The sequence below is a fragment of the Cetorhinus maximus genome, chromosome 11, assembly GCF_964194155.1.
Source record: "Cetorhinus maximus chromosome 11, sCetMax3.hap1.1, whole genome shotgun sequence".
Classification (NCBI taxonomy): Eukaryota; Metazoa; Chordata; class Chondrichthyes; order Lamniformes; family Cetorhinidae; genus Cetorhinus; species Cetorhinus maximus.
In genome coordinates, this window is record NC_135889.1 from 125,934,440 (window position 1) to 125,959,153 (window position 24,714).

General features: G+C 46.9%; 1 protein-coding gene across 10 annotated transcripts in view; it reads left to right on the forward strand.

Moving 5' to 3' along the window:
• tns1b (tensin 1b) overlaps positions 1–24,714 on the forward strand; it is a 662,464-nt gene that overhangs the window by 480,553 nt on the left and 157,197 nt on the right. For all 10 annotated transcript variants that reach the window (XR_013578019.1, XM_078552748.1, XM_078552745.1 and 7 more), the window contains 6 exons: positions 9,031–9,202; positions 12,292–12,342; positions 13,767–13,889; positions 17,910–17,974; positions 21,178–21,261; positions 22,444–22,556. Coding sequence is in view for 9 of the 10 variants with exons in the window: in XM_078552748.1 (XP_078408874.1) it covers positions 9,031–9,202; positions 12,292–12,342; positions 13,767–13,889; positions 17,910–17,974; positions 21,178–21,261; positions 22,444–22,556 (608 nt within the window). In the remaining variant the exon portion in view is untranslated. The remainder of the gene's footprint in view (positions 1–9,030; positions 9,203–12,291; positions 12,343–13,766; positions 13,890–17,909; positions 17,975–21,177; positions 21,262–22,443; positions 22,557–24,714) is intronic.

Below are 24,714 nucleotides of genomic sequence, written 5' to 3' on the forward strand. Positions count from 1 at the left end.
TGTTCCCTCGAAAGGAAAGGTAGGGCAAACAAATACAGAGCTTTCTGGATGACAAAAGAGATAGAAATTAAAATAAAGAAGGGAAAAGTGTGCTTATGACAGATGTCAGGGAGAAAATAGAACTGTGAACCAGGCTAAATATAGAAGGTTCAGAGGGGAGGTGAAAAAGCAAATAAGATTAGCAAAGAGGGAGTATGAAGAGACTGGTAGCTAACATAAAAGGGAATCCCAAAGTCTTCTATAGGCATATAAATATTAAAAAGGTGGTAAAACGAGGAGTTGGGCTGATTAGGGACCAAGGAGGGGATTTACACATGGAGGCAGGGGATATGGCTGAGGTATTAAATAGATAACTTGCATCTGTCTTTACCAAGGAAGAAGATGCTGCCCAGGCCACGGTGAAAGAGGAGGAAATTCAGAAACTAGATGGGTTTAAAATTGATAAGGAGGAGGTATTGGATAGACTGTCTGTACTTAAAGTTGATAAGGCACCAGGACCAGATAACATGCATCCAAGGATAGTGAGAGAAGTGAGAGTAGAAATTGCAGAGACACTGGCCATAATTTCCCAGTCTTCCTGAGGCTCAGGGCTGGTGCCAGAGGACTGGGCGAATTACAAACATCACATCCTTGTTCAAATAAGGATGTAAAGATAAACTCAGCATCCGCAGGCCAGTCACTTTAACTTCAATGGTGGGGAAAGGTGGGGAAACTTCTAGAAATAATAATTCTGGAGAAGATTAATAGTCACATGGACAAATGCAGGTTAATTAAGGAAAACCAGCATGGATTTGTTAAGGCAAAATCGTGGCCTGAATGTTCCCCGCATCGGGCGTGCTTGGCGGGAGCAGGCTGGGGCGGTCGGAGGGCCGACTGCTGCCTGTGATCGGCTCCGCTCCTCGACTTCACGCGGGTGGGCAAATTAGGCCTGCGCTGTGTGGATCACGAGCAGTGGTGCTGAGCACTATCTGTGCGGGCGGGCAGGGGGTGGGGAGGAGGGAGAGCAGGCCTAGCATGCAGTTTGCGCATGAAAGAGACAGAGCTGCCTCAGGTAAATTGAAGCGCTTTTTGAAAAAATTAATAAATACAATAAAAATCCAATGAAATGTGTCCTCTGATGTGACTGTGTCACATGAGATGGGACATGTGTTTAGTTTCAAAAGAAAGTTTTTATTTAATTTGTAGTAGCTTCAGGAAACCTCCCACTCGTGGACGAGGTTTCCTAAAAAATGCAAAGGCCGCTTGGCCTCTCGCCTGCCCACCAACTGTTAGGTTGGATGGGCAGCGTAAATTTCAAGTTAATTAGGTCCTTAATGGTCTTAATATAGCCTTTCAATTATCGGAGAACGCGCAGTCGACTCCGGCGCATGCCCGCAGAACGAAAGATCGCGCGAGTGCGCCATGATGTTGGGACACACACCCGACGTCATCGCGCGTCATATTACGGTCCGCACCCACATGCCGAAGGTAAAATTCAGGCCCATCTTTAACAAACTTGTTGGAGTTTTTAAAGAGGTAACAGAGAGTGTTGATGAGGGTAATGCTGTTGGTGTGGTGTATATGGACTTCCAAAAGGCATTTGAAACAGTGCCACACAACTGATTTGTGAGCAAAGTTATAGCTCATGGAATAAAAGGGGCAGTAGCAACGTGGGTACGAAATTAGCTGAGTGACAGGAAACAGAGAATAGTAGGTAATGGATGTTTTTCAGACTGAGTCGAGGTTTGTAGTGGACTTCCCCAGGGGTCAGTGTTGGGACCCTTGCTTTTCCTGATCTATATTAATGACCTAGACCTTGGTGTACAGGGCACAGTTTCAAAATTTGTGGATACAAAACTTGGAAGCATTGAGAACTGTGAGGAGGACAGTGTAGAACTTCAAAAGGGCGTAGGTTAGTGGAATGGACAGACAGGCAGATGAAGGTCAATGCGAGGAAATGTGCGGTGATTAATTTGGTAGGAAGAATGTGAAGAGACAATATAAAACAAAGGGTACAACTCAAAAGGGGGTGCAGGAGCAGAGGGACCTGGGTGTATATGGGTATAAATTATTGAAGGTGGCAGGACAGGTTGAGAGAATAGTTATTAAAGCACACAGTATCCTAGGCATCACAGTAAGTCCTCACTTTAAGTTTTGTTTTAACGTTTATTTTCTGGGGCCCTTTTTTCACAATTTGCATCACCATGTTTGGTTTTCTGGCGTCTGCACTCTGGCCCCGCCCTCCCGCATTGAACTCTTGGCCAGCCGCCAACATGTTCTGCTACTGGAGCCGGCACCGCAGTCACCAGAGACCCAGGCTGCGCGGAGAGAGCGAGGCCTAAGATCTGGGAGCAGGAGCTCAGGGCAGAGGCTGTAAGCTGCTGGCTGCCGATCGGATGGTGAAGTGAGAGTGACCTGGGGCAGGGGAGGGGTGGTGCGAGGGAGCAGGGCCCCCCAGTTCCATCTGCACTCCCGCCCACCCCAAACCCCCATTCCATCCACTGCATCCTCCCCGCGCCCCCCCCACCCCAAGGCTACATCAGGGACCCGGGACAGGGGCTCAGCCCCTACAGACTGTCAGGACGGCCTCTAGGCTCGAGAGAGAGAGAGAGAGAGAGACAGGGGCAAAGTGGGAAAGGAGAGAGAGAAAGGGCAGAATTTTCCATTTTTGAAATGAAGTGTGGTGGTGGCGGGTTCTGTGGTGCGTATCCCACTGTGTGGAGTGACAGGAAATCACGCCCAATTCTGCATGTGCAAGCTCATTAATTATGCACTGGCAAGTATCTCTCCGAATCACCTGGCGGGCTGGGAACTGATTCGTCCACCCTGCCATTACCTGGTGGGGTCAAAGGTCTGGGCGCCATATTTAAATGACAGCCGAGCACACACATCTCACTCTCTCCAGCCCACCCGTCTCCAGGAGACTGTTAGAGATGTTTTCCACCCAGAAGAAGGCAGCCACAAGCCTAAGAAGAGGCTGTACCCACTTCAGCCACAATGCCCTCCAGGCCTTGAAAAGAGGAGTGTGGGTGTATAGGGATGATCCCAGGGACGCCTCCAGAAAGTACACCAGCCTCACCTCTCCTGCCTGGGAGGCCAATACAGAGGATGTCAGCGTGGCTAGCCACCACACCCGTAACATGATCCAGTGTAGGAAGAGGATGAATGATCTCACCAGGGTAAGTCATCCTTCAACTCTCTCCAATGTCAAACTCTCATCATGGCATCATGTACTCAAAGGGCTACCTACCCTCTTGAGGGATTTCACACAGCCATTATCAGGGGACACATTTCACCATTTATTGTCTCACAGAAACTTTCACATCATGACCATCCCCTCTATCATGCTGCTCACAATCCATCCTCAGACCCTTCTGGAGAGGGCTCACCACACACAGGAGGCAAGCACCTTTCCCAAACCCTGCTCCATCCCTTCTCATCATGTGCTTTTCTTTTGTCTTCATCCAGGGCAAGCTTGCCCACAGCAGGTGTGAAAGAGCGCGGACCGGGGGGAGGGACAGCCAACTAATTTCCCTCGTGGAATTCGAGGAGGATGCTGCCGGGATCACTGGGGAGGACGGGGATCCCTCCTGTGGGGAAGGGGAGATTGGGTTGTCTCAGCAAACCAGTGCGGATCACTCCTCTATCAGTTCCTCACACCCTGACATTCACAGTGAGTGACATGCAATCTTGTAATCTGCATGCTCATCAACTAAAACCCTCTTCTCCCTCTTACAGGCACCAGCAGATTGAGGCCCACAAGACTGGCCACCATAAGTCCCTGCCCCCAGACCACATCTGAAGAGGAAGCTGAGGAAGAATGGTCACTGCGCTCATCTGCACCCTCCAACAGCGCAGCGACACACATCTCAGTGGGGCATTGCTCTAGATTAGACTTGGGCTCACCTACTGGAGAACACCTCGCTGACATGTCCCCGCAGCAGCGGAGTCAGGGACAACACTGGTCAGGCACTCGGGGGTGCTGCTGCAGACCAGCCACCTGCTCAGTCTGAGTCAGATGATGAGCCTCTGCGAGTGGCCGCCAACTCAATGCTGGAGATGCAACAACAGGCAGCGGCGGAACATCAGGCAGAGGTTCGACAGTCACTCAGCAGACTAGAGCAAAGGGTGGAGGAGTCTGTTTGCGTTCTGTCTGATGCCATGGCCCCGATATGAGTGCCTCAAAATCACCATAAGAAGGTTGGCAACCATCATGGAGACCTTGGTCCAGCAGGTTTTGTTGGATTTGTGCTCAGCCCAGTGCTCCATGGCCAAACACCCCAGTGGGCACCGTCAATGTATGGCAAGAGGGGGATGAGGCACCTTGACCTCCATCCAGGTGCACTTTCTCCTCAAAGGGTCAGGGAGGGGTCCTCGGGAACCCAAAGGGAGGATCAGCATCAGCCGGACACCCCGGAGGCCTCCTCTCAGGACTCAAAGGGTGTCCAGCCACTCAGAAGCCCCTCTGCCTGTGACGCCTTCAACTCCAGCCGCTCAGGCCAACAAGGGCGCTTCTGTCCCTGAGCAGGTTACCCTAATCAGGCCAGGCCCCACCAGGCCTCAAACCACCAGAAGATGTCCTCCAAGGTCACCACAGACATCAAAGTGTATCAGCCTGCAGGCTGCCTCAACTTCTGCTGCGGATATCGGGGCTGCACCCAGGCATTGTGGTAGGGTTAGGAAAATTAAGAAAAATTGAAATCACTTTTGGGTCATTTTTGTTTATTCATTCACAGGATGTGGGGCTTTGCTGGCTGGACCAGCATTTTCTGCCGATACCTAGTTACCCTTGAGAAGGTGGTGGTGAGCTGCCTTCTTGAACCGCTGCAGTCCATGTGGTGTAGGCACACCCACAGTGCTGTTAGGGAGGGAGTTCCAGGATTTTGACCTAGCGACAGTGAAGGAACGGTGATATATTTCCAAGTCAGGATGGTGAGTGACTTGGAGGGGAACTTCCAGGTTCTGGTGTTCCCATGCATCTGAAGCCCTTGTCCTTCTAGATGGTAGCGGTCGTGAGTTTGGAAGGTGCTGTCGAAGGAGCCTTGGTGAATTCCTGCAGTGCATCTTGTAGATGGTACACACACTGCTGCTACTGTGTGTCGGTGGTGGAGGGAGTGAATGTTTGTGGATGGGGTGCCAAACAAGTGGCTGCTTTGTCCTGGATGGTGTCCAGCTTCTTGAGTTTCTTTAGCTCCTCCGAACCACTCTGAGTCTGATGCATCAGGGTCATCAGTCACTGTTTCAGTGGGTACCCTTATCCTCAAGCAGCCATCCCTTCAGACACAGGCCCTTCAAAAATCTGAGGCACCTGGGAGTGACTCAGGATGTATGAGTCATGGCAATTCTCAGGATACCTGGTACCAATGTGTATTATCTGGTACTGCCTCTACTCTCTGACTCCTGTCCATAGAGCCCGAGAAGTGTCTCTAATCTCTGAATCCTAACTGCAAACCCCAGTCCAAAGGCTTTGACTTTACAAGGTTCCCCATTGCCCTCATGACTGAAGAATACATTCTTCCCCAGCCCAACTGCCCCTCCCATGAGTCTCCATGCGACCCCCCCCACCTTTGTGCCACACTAACAGCCCCTCTTTTCTATTCCAGCGTCTGCATGCAATCCTCCCATTCATACATGTGGTATCCCATTCACCCCCTTGTTTGTCAGTGTTTCAGTTTCTTTTGTTGGGCTCCAGCCTCCCACCCCTCGGTCTCCCCTCCTTCTCCACCCCTTTGCAAAGCCTTCCTTCCCCCCTGTTTTCCATCATTTTGCCCCCGGCCCAACCCCTTGCAAAGCCTTCCTTCCTTCTCCTCTGCCCCCCACCCCGCCCGCCCCCGTGTTTCCCTTCCTGCACCTCCGCCCCCCGCAACACCGGAAACGCTGGTGTCTGAATGTTCAGCCCTGTCTGAGTACCACTGCACAATGTGTCCTTCAGGACAACAGTGGCCCCCAGATAGAGCAGACCAGCCCTACGCCTGCCCCGCCACGCACCCTGCCCCCCTCACCACTCACAATATTGGTCTCTGTCTGACTGTTGAGCCATGCCTGAGTACTCCTGCACAACGGTGTCCTTGTGACTACAGAGGCAGCCACCAGGAGCAGACCAGCCCTAAACCCCATCAGTGTGGCGTACTACTGGCATCGCAACGAGACTGGTAGGTAGGCTATGTGTGTTGCAGTCACCTCGAAGTAGTGAGCGAGGTGAGGTCCCACTGGTGCACACCACTCTTCCAAGCGAGATTCAAATTGAAGTGATTTCCCACTGGCGTGATGCAAGATTGGAAGGCAGCGCATGAGCAGCTAACTTGAGCATTCATGAGATGGTAATGAACGCAAATGGCGTTCACTCCACTAGTCAGCGGGATACCCAACCTGCCACTAACCCGCCATTGGGAGAATTGCAAGCTGTTTTCGCACAGGCGGGATTCCGGTTTTTTCACTCCCACCCATCACAAAACCCGTCACAGGCAGGATAGGAAAAATTCTGCCCAGGGACTGGGAGAGACAGACAGAGGGAGTGGGAAAGTAGAGATAGAGACAGAGTGGGAACTACAGGAAGGATATCAGTAAGATTGAGAGAGTGCAGAGATGATTTACTAGGATGTTGCCGGGTCTTAAGGAGTTGAGTTTCAGGGAAAGATTAAACAGGTTAGGACTTTATTCCTTGGAGCGTAGAAGGATGAGGGGAGATTTGATAGAAGTTTACAAAATTGTGAGGGGTATAGACAGAGTAAATGCGAGTAGGCTCTTTCCACTTAGATTAGGAGAGATAAACACGAGAGGATATGGCTTTAGGGTGAAAGGGGAAAGGTTTAGGGGGAACATTAGGAGGAACTTCTTCACTCGGAGAGTGGTGAGAGTGTGGAACGAGCTGCCATCTGACGTGGTAAATGCGAGCTCACTCTTAAGTTTTAAGAATAAGTTGGATAGATACATGGATGGGAGAGGTCTGGAGGATTATGGACTAGGTGCAGGTCAATGGGACTAGCGGAATAATATTTCGGCACAGACTAGAAGGGCCGAATGGCCTGTTTTCCGTGCTGTAGTGTTCTATGGGAAAAGAGACAGAGAGTGGAAAAAGTGAGAGACAGAGAGTGAGAAAGGGGAGAGGCAGAGAGAGTGGGAAAGGGGAGAGGGAGAGAGAGACCGAATGAGAAAGGAAAGCAAGCAACAAGTTAGCTGTGGGTGATAAACAGATGCTGTGCTACTCACTTGCTTGAGTGATTTAGTGTTATCTAATTTGAACGTATACAGCATTTCTGTTATATTCAGTGATTTATTTTATTTTGCAAGTTATTCCAGCTAGGAAAGCACAGTACTGCACATGTATGGTACAGTCTTTCAACTTGTACATTGGTTTTCCCAGGCAAGAAATGTCCGAAGGAACCTAATTCCGGCTTTTACATTGTTTCCTGTGGGAACCCATGATTCACATTAAGTTGTTTCACTTAAAGTCGCCATTTTCGGGAAGGCTACCACAACTTTAAGTGAGCACTTACTGTATTGGTAGGGCCATAGAGTACAAGAGCAAAGAGGCTGTGTTAAATTTATGCCAATAATTTGTTCAGCCTCAGCTGGGCTATTGTGTCCGGTTCTGTACCTGGCCTTCCAAAAGAAGTTTAATAAAGTGCAGCACAACAGCAAAGTTAAAGCCCATGGCATGAAAGGGACGGTGACACCATGTATATGAAGTTGGCTGAGCGACAGGAAAAAGAGAGTAGTGATGAATAACTGGGTCAAAACCCTGGAACTCCCTCCCTAACAGCACTGTGGGTGTACCTACACCACACGGACTGCAGTGGTTCAAGAAGGCAGCTCATTACCACCTTCTCAAGGGCAACTAGGGATGGGCAATAAATTCTAGCCCAGCCAGCGAAGCCCATATCCCATGAAGGAATAAAAAAAAGTTTTTTTGGACTGGAGTGCAGCATGTGTTAGGGTTGCACAGGGATCAGTTTTCGGTGCTTTTCCTGATCTTTATTAATGACCTTATTTCGGCACAAATGGCACAATTTCAACATTTTCATATGAGACAAAACTTGGAAGTATTGTGAACTGAGAGAAGGATGGTGATAGACTTCCTCAGGACATAAAAAGGCCGATGGAATGGACAGACAGGTGCCAGATGAAATTTAATGCCAAGAATTGTGAACTGATTCATTTTTGTAGGAGGAACGAGAAGTGATATAAAACAAAGGGTACAATTCTAAAGTGGGGTTCAGGAACAGAGAGACCTGGGGGTGTATGTGAATAAATCATTCAAGATGACAGAGCAGGTTGAGAAAGTGGTTAAAAAGCATATGACATTGTGGGCTTTATAAATAGAGACATAGAGTACAAAAACAAGGAAGTTATGGTGAATCTTTGTAAAACTGGTTCAGCCTCAACTGGAGGAATTAGTCCAATTTTCAGCAGCACACTTTAGGAAGGATGTGAAGGCTTTAGAGATGCAAAAAAGATTCACAAGAATGGTTCCTGGAATAAGAGACTTCAGTTACAGGGATAGATTAGCAAAATTGGGACTGTTCTCCTTAGAGGAGAGAGGATTGAGAGGAGATTTGATAGAGGTGTTCAAGATCATGAGGGGTCTAGACACAATAGATTGAGAGAAACTGTTCCCATTGGCAAAAGGTTTGGGAACCAGAGGAAACAGATTTAAGGTGGTTGGCAAAAGGACCAAAGAAGAAATGCAGCAAAACCTTTTTGCACAGTGAGTGGTTATGATCTGGTATGCAGTGCCTTGACAGTGGAATTCAATAGGCTTTCAAAGGGGAATTTGATAAGCACCTGAAGGGGAAAGATTTGCAGCACTATGTAAAAATGGCATGGTAGAGTTGTCTAACTAAATTGCTCTTGCAGAGAGCTGGGATGAACTCGATGGTCCACATGGCCTCCTTCTGTGCTGCAAATATTCTATGATTTTTTTTTAGCAGGAGCTGACACTGAGACACACATCAACAGGACAGGAGTGAATAATTCCCTTCAGCCTGCTTCCTGCTATATATTTACATGATCTTTGGCTGGTCTGGATTGTATTTTCTTTCTGTTCATTAGGAGTGTGAGCCTGTCCCAGACCATGGAGGAGAGTTCTGACCTTGATCTGACGTACATCACTGAGCGAATCATTTCAGTCTCCTTTCCCTCGGGTGCAGAGGAGCAGGGTTACCGTGCCAACCTGAAGGAGGTCGCACAGATGCTGATGTCCAAACATGGCGAGAACTATCTAGTTAGTATTTTGTTTTCTTCATTCTGTATTTTAATAATTGTACATGACTGAGTGAGAGATATTAATCCTGGAAGTCGGACCATTTCCATTTCAGTGTCAGCATCAAACACTCCCAGGACAGGGACAGCAGGAGCATAGACACAGAGTAAAGCTCCTTCTACACCGTCCCCATCAAACGCTCCCAGGACAGGTACAGCATGGGGTTAGATACAGAGTAAAGCTCCTTCTACACCAGCCCCATAAAACTGGCAACAAAATAAAAAACAGAGAGATGGGGTTAAATATAGTTACGCAGTCTGACAGATAGTGGGAAGTGGTGTTCCACAAGGATTGGTGATGGGATCACTGTTGTTCACCATTTAAAGAAATGATTTGCATCCAGAAATTGGAAGTACAATTTCCACATCTGTGGATGACACTAAATTGGGAGTGTAGTTAATACAGAGGAGTACAGCAACAAAATATAGGAAGACATTAACAACCTTTCAGAATTGGCAAATTAATGTCAATATGGATAAGTGTGAGGTAATGCATTTTGGTTAGAAGAATAAGGGATGTACACAATCATTGGAAAATTAAAGTTTCAGTCAGGAAATGGAGCAAAGGAAGTTGGGAGGGAGGTACAGCTTTACAAATCACTACAAGTAGCAATGGAGGTTAACAAATATATAAAAATATGAACAAAGTACTGGGTTCGTTTCTAGAAGGATAGTTTTTCAAAGCAGAGTGTCATGTTAAACTTATATAGACCCTTGATTTGACCACACTTGGAGTTACTGTAAGTAATTCTGGATTCCACATTATAGCAAAGTTGCAAAGTATTTAAAGCACAGCAACAGGCTATTCAACCCATCTGGTACATGTTGATGCTTTTGCTCCATATGAGCTATTTTTAATTCATTCATGGGATGTGGGCATCACTGGCTAGGCCAGCATTTATTGCCCAACCCTAATTGCCCTTGAGGAGGGGCTGGTGAGCTGCCTTCTTGAACCGCTGCAGTCCATGTGGTATAGATACACACACACACTGCTGTTTGGAAAGGTGTTCCAAGATTTTGACCCAGCGATAATGATGGAATGGCAATATAGTTCCAAGTCAGGATGGGGTAAGTGACTTAGAGGGGAGCTTCCAGGAGCTGGTGTTCTCATGCATTTGCTGCTCTTGTCCTTCTAGCTGGTAGAGGTCATGGGTTTGGAAGGTACTGTCAAAGGAGCCTTAGTGAGTTTCTGCAGTGCATCTTGTATATGCTGCCACTGTGCGTCAGTGGTGGAGGGAGTGAATGTTTATGGATGGGGTGCCAATCAGTCGGGCTGTTTTATCCTGGATGTTGTCAACATTCTTCAGCGTTGTTGGAGCTGTACTCATCCAGGCAAGTGGGGAGTATTCCATCACACTCCTGACTTGTGCCTTGGAGATGGTGGACAGGCTTTGGGGAGTCAGGAGGTGAGTTACTCGTTGCACGATTCCTAGCCTGTGACCTGCTCTTGTAGCCACAGTATTTATATGGCTAGTCCAGTTCAGTTTTTGATCAATGGTAACCCTCAGGATTTTGATAGTTGGGAATTCAGCGATTGTAATGTCATTGAATGTCAAGCGGAGATGGTTAGATTCTCCCTTGTTGGAGATGGCATTACCTGGCACTTGTGTGGCATGAATGTTACTTGTCAGCCCAAGCCTGGATATTGTCCAGGTCTTGCTGCATTTGGACATGGGCTGCTTCAGTATCTGAGGAGTTGTGAATGGTGCTGAACATTGTGCAATCATCAGCGAACATCCCCACTTCTGACCTAATGATGGAAGGAAGGTCATTGATGCAGCTGCTGAAGGTGGTTGGGCCGAGGACACTAACCTGAGGAACTCCTGAAGTGATGTCCTGGAACTGAGATGATTGACCTCCAACAGCCACAACCATCTTTCTTTGAGACTAGGGACAGACAGTGCACTCCTCCCATCTCGGTCATAACAAACCATAGAATTGAATAGACTTTACAGCACAGAATCAGCTGGCCCATGCTAATGTTTATGCTCTACATGAGCCTCTTCCCACACTACTTACTTCATCTTACCCTATCAGCATATCCTTCTATTCCTTTCTTCCTCATGTGTTTATCCAGCTTCCCCTTAAATGTATTTATACTATTCACCTCAACCACTTCTTGTGGGAGTGAGTTCCACATTCTCCCCACTCTCTGTGTATAGAAGTTTTTTTCCTGAATGCCTAATTGGATTTCTTAGTGGCTGTCCAACATTGATGACTCCTAGCATTGGATTCTCCCCAAGAGGAATTACTGAGCCAGAATTTGCTCTAAAGATAATGGTGTGCGAATGACGCTAGCCATTACTAATGAACAAATCAGCCAGTAACTTGTGGTGAGGAAGAGATTTCCCATGAATTGCAAGTTGCTGGATGATTTGTGCTGTTCCACTGTAAGCTAGGGGATGTTTACAGATGATTGCACAGTGTTCTGCACCATTCACGGTCCCTAGGCATGACTCCATCCAGTGGAGAGTTTTTCCCCCCATTCCCAGAGGCTTTAGTTTTGCTAGTGCACTTTGATACCACACTCGGTTAAAAGCTGTCTTGATGTTTAATGGGTGATTCATTTGCGAATGCAGCAACTTCATGAAACTCATGAGGATCTTAAGCATGAGATGCTAGTTTTGCAAAGCTAACAGTGGAACATACAAATCATCCACCAACTTTTGTGGTAATTTGCTTTTTAAAACCCCATTTTCAAGGCCTGGTTTTGTTTGAAAAGCCTTAAATCACCACGTGACCCTTTTGTAAACTGTCCACCGCGGTCAAAAGGTTTTCCTCCACCTTTAAAAAAACTGCTTAATTACCTTTTCCTGTAAAATGCTGTCTTTCTCAGGAACAGCAGCAACCAGAGTCCTGCATTAACCCTTTAAGGGACAGTGTCTTTGAAAAATCACACATTCTTCCAGAATATTCTTAGTCCTTGAAGATGAACCATTTTCTGTGATTGAAGCATTTATGACAGATTATGGTGAAGCTGTACCTACCCCCAGTGTGGGATTGAGCTGTGTAATGGCAAACAGTTCTCATTATTTTCCTCTCTATTTTCAGCTTTTTAACCTGTCTGAACAACGCCATGACATCAGTAAACTCAACCCTAAGGTAAGGATGTAATCAGAGGACAAACATCGCAGTATGAGAGCTCCCATCTCCTCCAGTGTCTGTGCGGCATCTGTACTCATCCAAAGGCTGATCCACTTCACACTATGTTATAAGAACATAAGGAAATAGGAGCCTGCTCCACCATTCAATACGATAGTGGCTGATCTTGGGCTTCAACTCCACTTTTTTTCCCTGATCACCATTTCCCTTAATTCCCTGAGAGACCATATATCTGTTTATCCCTGCCTTAAGTCCATTCAGTGATGGAGCATCCACAACCCTCTGAGGTAGAGAATTCCAAACATTCACAACCCTTTGAACGAAGAAATTTCTCCCCATCTCAGCCCTAAATAATTCACCTCTTATCCTGAGACTGTGCCCCCATGTTCTAGATTCCCCAGCCAGTGGAAACAACCTCTCAGTATCTCCCCTGTCAAGCCCCTTCATAGACTTGAATGTTTCAACGAGATCGTCTCTCATTCGTCTAAACTCCAGAGAATATGAACCCAATTTACTCAGCTCCTCATCACAAGACAACCCCCTTCGCTGTACCACCTCCAATGGAAGTACATCCTTTCTTAAATGTGGAGATCAAAATTGTATACCATATTCTAGGTGTGGTCTCACTAAAGCTACAATTGTAGCAAGACTTCTTTATTCCTGTACTCCAATCCCCTTTCAATAAAGGTCTACATGCCATTTACCTTCCTAATTACTTGCTGCACCTACATACTAACTTTGTGCATTCCATGTACGAGCACACTAAGCATCTTTGAACATCAATATATACCAGTTTCACACCTTTTAAAAAATATTCTGCTTTTCTATTCTTACAAAGTGAATAACCTCACATTCCCCACATTACACTCCATCTTCCACCTTGTTGCCCATTCACTTAACCTGTCTGTGTCACTTTGTAACCTCTCTGTGTCCTCCGCCCAGCTTTCATTCCCCTCATTCATTCACCAAGTTCACATTCCCTGCTCCGGGTGTCAGAGCAACAATGGCCCAGGTTCCATCTTCACACTGGGCTGAGTGACCCAGTGTGGGATTGACCATGTTCAGCCTTGGTTTTGACACTCTCAATGGATTGGTATTGTATTGACCCTCGGTGTCCACGCTGACATGTGAAGAGTAAGTCACTGGGTGAGTTACTGGGAGCGATGGTCCTAATCTCATAAGGATCAGGGATTGCGGGAGAGGATGGTGGAAATCTGGTTCAAAGAACCTTGAACCTATGAGCATGGAATTGTTCTGTTTAAGTGGCCTGAGTTTGCTCTATCAGTGGAAGGGGGGTGGGGGGGGGAGGCGATGCTTCTCCCTCTGGTGGTAAGTGGAGCAATAGCAACTCACAGTGAAGAGTTGTACACATTGCATTGTGTCTGCAGCCTCTAGTTTCACTAAGGTGTGTTTTGCCATCGCAGGTGGTGGACTTTGGTTGGCCGGATCTCCACGCCCCTCCACTGGACAAGATCTGCAGCATCTGCAAAGCCATGGACACCTGGTTGAACTCTGACCCTCAGCATGTGGTTGTCATTCACAACAAGGTAAGGGCCCCCATACCTCCTTCCTTTTGTAACTTTTCAGGGTGAAAACTCCACTGTTCCTGCTCTCTGTGTCTGGCCAGCCAGTGATCGTTGACCCCATACAGAGCAGAAAGGGTCCAGGCACCATCACTCACCTGTACAGGGTTAGCAAATAACATTAAAACAGCAACTCTCCCACAGTCTTTATCCTTTAAGGTTCCACACATTGTTTTGCATAACTCTCCCAATTTTGTCCCAGAAATATATTTACACATTCTATTCTTAGCATTGCTGTGTTTTCATTTTTTCAAAGTGTGTCAGTTTCTGAATGATCACTGACGATCGAGATATCCTCCAAATTCGCCAGTTGAATCAGGCATCAGCTTGTTCATTTTTTTAAACTTTGACAAGTCTCTGGAACCCATCAACCCTCAATAAGGGAAAGAAGTAAGAAGAAAAAGTATAGTAGGCATCATTTCTTTTTGACATTAGCAGATCAATAAAATTATGTCTAAGCAGCTAAAATCAAGGTTAACCGCAGGAGAAGCTCGACACTCTAATGTCAACCTGGGGCTGCAGTCTGTCAATACCAGAGGCACTGAACACTGTCGTGATTCTGCTACTGGATAAATAATCCAGGGAACTGCGACTGTTTGAGTGTTTCAATTCAGCTGAAAGCTGGTCTCAATAAAAGTGACCATGAAGCTGTCAGATTGTTGTAAAACCCACTTGGTTCACTGATGCCCTTTAGTGAATGAAACTTGCCACCCATTCCCAGTTTGTCTGATATGTGACTCCCATCCTATGCTAACGGCATGGACCGAATGGCCTCCTTCTGTGCTGTAATGACTCCATGACGATGTGATTGATCCCATTTGATCTCTTTAACCTATCACCTGTTGTTTATTGCCAATCATCTTCAGACTGCATTATCTGTAACTATTGAATTCCTTTCTTCAGTTTCTTCCCTGTCTGCTCTCCCACCTCCTGTTGGGATTCACATTCCACAATTCCGGTTTCTGTGCCCAAGTGATCACATGGAGCACCTGATTTTAGGAAGTGAGTGTTGAAGGTTTGTCCTGCAATGCAGATCTCGTAGATCAGGCTAAGGTTGGAGAAACAGTGTCTATAAGTTCGATATTCATACCAACAAAAAAACAGCCTCCGTGTGCTGGTCAGTGATCAAGCCCACAGAATAACATACACAGCACATCTGATAGAAAAATAAGTGCCCCAGGACCATCCTATCTGCTTCAATTGGCTTTGGCCATTTCATGGTTATCTTATTACACTACTGATAATCCAGACAATGTGAGTGAGATTTTAAACTCACTCAAATCCCATTCACCTACACAGGGTTAAAATCAGGCTGAGTTCAAACCCGCTGCAGCAATTTGGGAATTTGAACTCAGAATGGAAAAAATCTGAATGTAAGGATATCATCTTAGTAAAAAGTGATCATGAAGCTGTTGGATTATTGTAAAAACTAAACTGATTCACTAATATCGCTCAGGACAGGCTCTCCTCCTGTATTATGAAGATTACAGAGAGCTCTTCTGAATAAAAATTAGTTATAAAATTAAACACATTTATAATTATTTTTGTTTTTGTTTGTTTGTGAGAAATTGTTTTCTGCTGCTGAGCATCAATTATGTCAATGTTGAACTTTGGCAAACACATGCCCATTGCCATGGTCGATATTTATCCTGGTTCAGTACATCGTTTTCATCAATGTCGGTGTTGAAAATCCAGCTTTGTGTGGACATGTTGTTAAATACGGACCAACAATTACAGCCCTGCAAAAGTTATCATAGCGTTTACATCCCGGGCACCCACTATCGCTGCTACTCCAGAGCCCCCCGTGCCCAGAGCCCTCACACCCACCCCACCCCGGCACCCGGAACCCTCGCCCCCCGCCCCCCCCGGAGCCCTCGCCGCGCCAGGAGCCCTCGCCTCGCCCGGAGCCCTCGCCTCGCCCGGAGCCCTCGCCTCGCCCGGAGCCCTCGCCTCGCCCGGAGCCCTCGCCGCCCCCGGAGCCCTCGCCTCGCCCGGAGCCCTCGCCTCGCCCGGAGCCCTCGCCGCGCCCGGAGCCCTCGCCGCGCCCGGAGCCCTCGCCTCACCCGGAGCCCTCGCCGCGCCCGGAGCCCTCGCCGCGCCCGGAGCCCTCGCCGCACCCGGAGCCCTCGCCGCGCCCGGTTTACTGACCTCTCCGTGTAGCTCAGTCCATGACACGATGCATTCCTCGACACTGAACTCTTTTGTAGGGTTTGGATATTTACCCTGTGAGCAGACACAAGGTGCAGCCTGAGGAGGGCACCACAGAACTGGAGTAGCAGAGTCTCCGACTGATGGAATGGTAAATTCGACCCTTTAGCATTTGCCGGTCTAACTAGACTTGGAAAATTGACTGGCTGAGAAAATAAAATAATTTTATTTAATGAAAGGTATCCTTGTGGGTGGGGGTGCTATTTCAGGTTGAGAAGAAAGTTCTTCTCTAGTCCCTGCAGGAAATCGTTGGGATGTTTCCACTTCTCCCCCTCTCCTAGTTTTCCGGCTATCGAATTTGACAGCATTGAAGGTAGCCATTGGGCTCATTGTTCCACTGCCTATCGAGAAGCAGTTGAATTTCATCCCACTCTCCCACTCTTTGTCCTTGTAAATTCGTCCCCTTCAAGTATATGTCCAATTACCTTTTGAAAACTCCTCTGGAATCAAATTCTGCCACCTTGTTGGGGAGTGGGTTTCAGACCATAAGAACCCTGTGTGTGTGGAAATCTCTTCTCCCCTTGGGTTCTTCTGTCAATTATTTTAAATGTCTCTTCTGGCTACTGACTCAGCTCTCACTGGAAACAGTTTCTGCTGACTTAATCTACCGACAACCCTCATAATGTTGAACCCCTCTATTCAATGTCCCTTTCACCTCCTCTGCTCTAAGGAGAATAATCCCACCTTCGCTATCGGTGGGTCAAAACCCTGGAAACTCCCTCCCTACCAGCACTGTGGATGTACCTACAGCACACGGACTGCAGCGGTTCAAGAAGGCAGCTCACCACCACCTTCTCAAGGGCAACTAGGGATGGGCAATAAATGCTGGCCCAGCCAGCGAAGACCACATTCCATGAGTGAATTTTTTAAAAGTTGCTATAGAAATGGAAGTCTTTTTGTGCCCTGCTGGATTCAGTCAGTTCAGTCAGTAGGGGTGCTGCTCAGTCATTCTTGGTGATGGATTTATATTAGCATCTCATGCAATCCAGTACTGACCCTGGACTGCAATGAATGGTCCACAGCCCCATGTACACTCTCCCCTATCGCTGACTCCCCCCACCCATTCACTCCCCTCCCAGAGCCCCATGTACACTCTCCCCTATCGCTGACTCCCCCTACCCATTCACTCCCCTCCCAGAGCCCCATGTACACTCTCCCTTATCATTGACTCTACCCACCCATTTAATCCCCCTCCCACATCCCCATGTACACTCTCACCTATCACTAACTCTACCCACCCATTCACTCCCCTCCCACAGCCCCATGTACGCTCTCCCCTATCACTGGCTCTACCCACCAATTCATTCCCCTCCCACAGCCCCATGTACACTCTCCCCTATCACTGGCTCTACCCACCCATTCACTCCCCTCCCACAGCCCCATGTACACTCTCCCCTATCACTGGCTCTACCCACCAATTCATTCCCCTCCCACAGCCCCATGTACACTCTCACCTATCACTAACTCTACCCACCCATTCACTCCCCTCCCACAGCCCCATGTACGCCCTCCCCTATCACTAACTCTACCCACCCATTCACTCCCCTCCCACAGCCCCATGTACACTCTCCCCTATCACTGGCTCTACCCACCCATTCACTCCCCTCCCACAGCCCCATGTACGCTCTCCCCTATCACTGGCTCTACCCCATCCATTTAATCCCCTCCAACAGCCCCTGTTGATTAAAGCAAGTTTCCAAATTCCTCCCTGATATAGACACAAATTGTTCCTTTTCTCATCTGCTTGGTAACTGATTGAATATTTTCTAAATGCAGGGGAACCGCGGGCGAACAGGAGTGGTTGTCGCTGCCTACATGCATTACAGCAACATATCAGCCAGGTAGGAGCCCCATTACAAGGCTGGACTCTGTTCTCACTCAAAGTTTCATTCCTGTCTTCTGTTGGATTGTGAGTGAATGAGGTGGTTCAAACTTTATAAACTCCAGCAGTATTGTCAAACACGACTGATTTCAGGACAGTACGTGGTTACTGCCTGTAGCCCCCCTAAAAGTATTTAAAGGGACAGTATGGAAGGAGCTTTACTCTTTATCCTACATGTGCTGTCTCTGACCTGGATATGTTTGATGCAGATATTGTAGAGGAAGCTTTACTGTATCTTCTTGTCAGTGAAGAAGAATGAGCAGAGGCAAAATAAACTAAATTGTACAATTCTAAAGGAAGTGCAGGAGCAGAGAGACTGGGGGTATATGTGCACAAATCATTGATGGTGGCAGGACAGGTTGAAAAAGTGGTTCGAAAGGCACATGGCATCCTGGGCTTTATTAATAGGGGCATAAAGTGCAAAAGCAAGGAAATTATGATGAACCTTTATAAAACATTAGTTCAGCCTCAACTGAAGTGTTTTGTCCAGTTCTGGGCACCATACTTTGGGAAAGATGTGAAGGCATTAGAAAGGGTGCAGAAAAGATTCATAAGCATGTTTTCAGGGATGAGAGACTTCAGTTATGTGGATAAATTGGAGAGCCTGAGGCCGTTTTCATTGGAAAAGACAAAGGTTGAGAGGAGATTTAATGGAGGTCTTCTAAATGATGAGGGGTCTGGACAGAGTAGATGAGGAAAAGCTTCCCATTGGTGGAATGGTTGAATACCAGAGGACATCGATTTAAGATGATTTGTAAAAGAAGCAACAGTGACATGAGGAATATCTTTTGCGTGTGGTGAGTGGTTAAAAATGCACTGCCTGACAGTGTGGCAGAGGCAGGATCAATCATGGCTTTCAAAAGGAAACTGGATTATTCTCTGAAGAGAAAGGATTTGCAGGGCTACTGGGAAAAAGCAGGGGAGTGGAACTGGGCGAGTTGCTCTTGCAGAGAGCTGGCAAGGTCATGACTGGCTGAATGGCCTCCTCTGTGTAGTAACCATTCTATGATTCTATGATTAAAGCTTTTTGGGGTGCTACTAGAAGAGTAGATAAAGGGGAACCAGTAGATATGGTGAACATGGATTTCCATAGGACATCTCTGAAGGCAGAGGGGCATGTTAGTGGGGTGGTGAAAAAGGCATATGGGACACTTGTCTTTATCAATCGAGGCATAGATTACAAAAGTAGGGAGGTCATGTTGGAGTTGTATAGAACCTTGGTGAGGCCACAGCTGGAGTACTGTGTGCAGTTCTGGTCGCCACATTATAAGACGGATGTGAATGCACTGGAGGGGGTGCAGAGGAGATTCACCAGGATGTTGCCTGGGATGAAACATTTAAGTTATGAAGAGAGTTTGGATAGACTTGGGTTGTTTTCGTTGGAGCAGAGAAGACTGAGGGGCGATCTGATTGAGGTGTATAAGATTATGAGGGGCATGGACAGGGTGGATAGGGAGCAGCTGTTCCCCTTAGTTGAAGGGTCAGTCACGAGGGGGCATAAGTTCAAGGTGAGGGGCAGGAGGTTTAGGGGGGATGTGAGGAAAAACATTTTTACCCAGAGGGTGGTGACGGTCTGGAATGCGCTGCCTGGGAGGGTGTTGGAGGCGGGTTGCCTCACATCCTTTAAAAAGTACCTGGATGAGCACTTGGCACATCATAACATTCAAGGCTATGGGCCAAGTGCTGGTAAATGAGATTAGGCAGGTAGGTCAGGTGTTTCTCAAGTGTCGGTGCAGACTCAATGGGCTGAAGGGCCTCTTCTGCACTGTGTGATTCTGTGATTCTGTGACATTGGATAAGGTGCCACACAAAAGGTTAATACACAAGATAAGGACTCATGGAGTTGGGGGTGATATATTAGTATGGATAGAGGATTGGTTAATAGACAGGGAGCAGAGAGTAGGGCTAAATGGGGCATTTTCAAGTTGGTCGGCTATGACAAGCAGAGTGCCGCAAGGACCAGTGCTGGGGGTGGGGCTCAGCTATTTACAACCTATATTAATAACTTACTCAAAGAGACAGAGAGTAATATATCTAAGTTTGCTGATGATTCAAAGTTAGATGGGAATGCAAGCTGTAAGGAGGACACAGAGACGATGCATAGAGATATAGACAGGTTAAGTGAGTGGGTAACAAGAGGGCAGATGGAGTATAATGTGGGGAATGTGAGGTTATTCAATTTGGCCGTAAGACTAGAAAAACTGAACTTTTTTTAAAAGGTGTGAAACTTATAGATGTTGATGTTCAGAGAGACTTGGGTGTGTTTGTACAAGGAATGTAGAAAGTTAGTATACAGGTACAGCACGCAATTAGGAAGGCAAATGGCACATTGGCCTTATCACAAGAGGATTGGAGCACAGGAATAATGAAGTCTTGCTGCAATTGTTACAGGGCTTTGGTGAGGCCACAACTGGAGTACTGTGTGCAGTTTTGATCTCCATATTTAAGAAAGGATAAACTTATATTGGAGGTGGTACAGAAAAGGTTCACTAGATTGGTCCCTGGGATGAGGGGATTTGTCCTGTGATGAGAGTCTGAGTAAATTAGGTCTGTGTTCTCTGGAGTTTAGAAGAATGAGAGGCGATCTTATTGAAACATTCAAGATAACGAAGGGGGTAGACACAGAGGTTGTTTCCCCTGGTCGGGGAATCTAGAACACAGGAGCACAATTTCAGGATAAGGGGCCAATCGTTCAGGACTGAGATTAGGAGAAATTACTTCACTCAAAGGGTTGTGAACCTTTGGAATTCTCTACCGCAGAGGGTTGTAGATGCTCCATCATTGAATACATTTAAGGATGGGATAGACAGATTTTTGGTCTCTCAGGGAATTAAGGGATATGGGGGGTGGGCAGGAAAATGGAGTTGAAGCCGAAGGTTAGGCATGATTGTATTGAATAGCAGAGCAGGCTCGATGGGCCGTATGGTGTATGCCTGCTGCTATTTCTGATGTTCTTATTATATACACAGTGCATTCTATTATTTATATAGGAACAGGGAGAATGTGTATGTGTTGATTATGTACACATTAGTTTGTGCCCTTTCTTAATGCTTATGATCCTGTGTTCCTGGATGTATAGCTGTCACTTTCATTTTATGGAATCAATCCCTGGTGTCAGAATCACTGTGAAGTTAACAGTTCCTGTTGCTCATTCCTCCCTAGTGCTGATCAGGCATTGGACCGTTTTGCCATGAAGAAATTCTACGAGGATAAAATACTACCCGTGGGCCAGCCCTCACAGAGAAGGTGGGTCCCACTCTGTCAAACACAGGGCAGATGTATCTGTGGTTTCAGTTTGAGAAGGCAAGAGGCTGAACTGTGAGAATAATGGGCTTGGTAGATGACCATTCCAGGTGATGCAAGAAAGTAGCCCTTTATCACTGTATAATATTGTGCGAGCAAATCCATATCTGTGCCAAATATCACTCTGGAATGAGATGTCAAGAATAATAAGAATTAATTCTTTGCCTGCTCAAAGGGGACAGTTTAAAGGGAGCTTTACTCTGTATCTAACCCCGTGCTGTACCTTTCCTAGGAGTGTTTGATGGAGACAGTGTAGAGGGAGCTTTACTCTGTATCTAACCCCGTGCTGTACCTTTCCTGGGAGTGTTTGATGGGGACAGTGTAGAGGGAGCTTTACTCTGTATCTAACCCCGTGCTGTACATTTCCTGGGAGTGTTTGATGGGGACAGTGTAGAGGGAACTTTACTCTGTATCTAACCCCATGCTGTACCTGTCCTGGGAGTGTTTGATTGGCACAGTGTAGAGGGAGCTTTACTCTGTATCTAACCCCATGCTGTACCTGTCCTGGGAGTGTTTGATGGGGACAGTGTAGAGGGAACTTTACTCTGTATCTAACCCCATGCAGTACCTGTCCTGGGAGTGTTTGATGGGGACAGTGTAGAGGGAACTTTACTCTGTATCTAACCCCATGCTGTACCTGTCCAGGTAGTGTTTGATGGGGACGGTGTAGAGGGAGCTTTACTCTGTATCTAACCGTGGCTCTACCTTTCCTGGGAGTGTTTGATGGGGACAGTGTAAAGGGAGCTTTACTCTGTATCTTACCCCATGCAGTACCTGTCCTGGGAGTGTTTGATTGGGACAGTGTAGAGGGAACTTTACTCTGTATCTAACCCCATGCTATACCTGTCCTGGGAGTGTTTGATGGGGACAGTGTAGAGGGAGCTTTACTCTGTATCTAACCGTGTGCTCTACCTTTCCTGGGAGTGTTTGATGGGGACAGTGTAAAGGGAGCTTTACTCTGTATCTTACCCCATGCAGTACCTGTCCTGGGAGTGTTTGATGGGGACAGTATAGATTAATTTGGATTTAACTTGTACCTCATGCTTGTCTGGCCTGAGTTGTACTTGTGACTGTGGATTACACCTGTCAGAATTCCCAGTTGATGATACCTCTCTTTTGGTGCAGGTATGTCCATTATTTCAGTGGGCTGCTCTCTGGCACAATCAAAATGAACAGCAAGCCTCTATTTTTACATCACGTCATCATGCACAGCATTCCCAATTTCGAGGCCAAAGGTGGTAAGTCTTGAGTTTTGCAAGAACTGTAATTCCTGAGGGCTTAGAGTGTAGGAAACCCAAGATGGAAACTCCAGCCTTTTGTGTGTCCTGCATTCCCTTCGCTCCGCTTTTGTTGGCCAAGACTATTTGGGCCCTAAAATTTGGAATTTCGCTTAATCAGCACCACATCCATAAACCTTCACTCCCTCCACCACCGACGCATAGTAGCTGCAGTGTGTACCATCTACAAGATGCACTGCAGGAACTCACCAAGGCTCCCTGGACAGCACCATCCAAACCCATGACCACTACCATCTAGAAGGACAAGGGCAGCAGAGAGATGGGAACACCACCACCTGGAGGTTCCCCTCCAAGCCACTCACCATCCTGACTTGGAAATATATCGCCGTTCCTTCACTGTTGCTGGGTCAAAATCTTGGAACTCCCTCCCTAACAGCACTGTGGGTGTACCCACACCACATGGACTGCAGCAGTTCAAGAAGGCAGCTCACCACCATCTTCTCAAGGGCAACTAGGGATGAATAAAAATAAATTCTCCCTGAAATTTGTCCACTTCAATTAAGACCCTCTTTAAAACTAATCAATTTAACCAAACTTTCAGTCACCTGTCCTAATATTGACTTCTTTGGCTCAGTGTTAATATTTGCCCAATTCCTCTACTCAGGGATGTTTTACTGCGTTAGCCTGTTGCATAACAAAGCTGGATTCTGTGACCCTTTGGATGAGAGTGGCCTTTGCTCTTTGAATCACTTCTGCATCGTTTTTTATTTGAAATGTTGATTCAGAGAAAGGGCAGCCAGTACCACGCTCTGGAGAACCCTACTGAGGGTGATGTAGTTGATGTGATGTATATGGACTTCCAAAAGATGTCTGATAACTTTGCTGACCAGGCTATTATGAGGCACTTTAAAAGCCAAGTAATAAGGGGGTTCTGGAACAGAGAGATCTGGGGGTATATGTGCAAAAATTAATGAAGATGACTGGGCAGGTTGAGCAAGTGGTTAAAAAGGCATAAGGGATTCTGAGATTTATAGACAGAGGCGTAGAGTACAATAGCAAGCAAGCTGTGATAAACCTTTATAAAACAGTGGCTTGGCTTCAACTGGACTATTGTGTTCAATTCTAGGCACTTTACCTTAAGTAGGATGTGATGGCATTAGAGAGAGTGCAGGAAAGGTTTACAAAAATGGCTCCAGGGATGAGGGACTTCAGCTATGTGGATAGATTGGAAAAGTTGGGATTGTTCTCCCTAGAGCAGGCAATGCTGTGAGGCAATTTGCTTGAGGTGTTCAAAATCTTGAATAGTTTAGATAAAGAGATAAACTGTTTCCTGTGGCAGAAGTGTCAAATGTCAGAGTGCCCAGATTTAAGGTGATTGGCAAAAGACCAAAGATGACACAAGGAAACATTTTTTCCACAGCAAGTGGTTAGAATCCAGAATGCACTGCCTGAGAGTGTGCTGGAGGCAGGTTCAATCGTGGCTTTCAAATAGGAATTGGATAAACATCTGAAGAGAAAAACATTACTGGGCTACAGGAAAAGGGAGTGGGACTCTCTTGCAGAGAGCTGGCATGGGCTGGGATAGGCTGAGTGGCCTCCTTCTGTGCTGTAATTGTTCTGTGATTCCCTGATTCTATGTATGCCTTCCTCTAGTCCGCACAACAACCATCCAGCACTACTTTCTGTTTCTCGTCATTTTCCAAATCTGGAACCATGCTGCCACTGTCTCTTTTATTCCATGGGCATCAACTTTATGTCCCTCATTCTCTCTCTCTTTCCCTCCATCTGTCTGTCTGCCTCTTTCAATCTCCCCATCACTCTCTCTGTCTCTCTCATTTTCTCTCCATCACTCTCTCTCTCCCCATCATACTCCCTCTCCGCCACTCCCTCTCATGTCTCCTCGACCTGTATGCCATGGTTCCCAACTTTTGGACCAAATTTGATTCCCGAACTTGCATGGATGGACAACGGGACCACGGGTGCAATTTTATAGGTGGTGACCAATATGAGGTTGCCTCCGGGATCACCGTCCATTTAAGTACTGTGGCCTGCCTCTCCGAGCTGCTGAGCCAATCTGAGAGCCCCACAAATAGAGGTGGTCACCGCAGAGGCTGCGGGGGAAGAAGAGGGGTCCTCCAGACTGAGGAGCCAAGAGTGG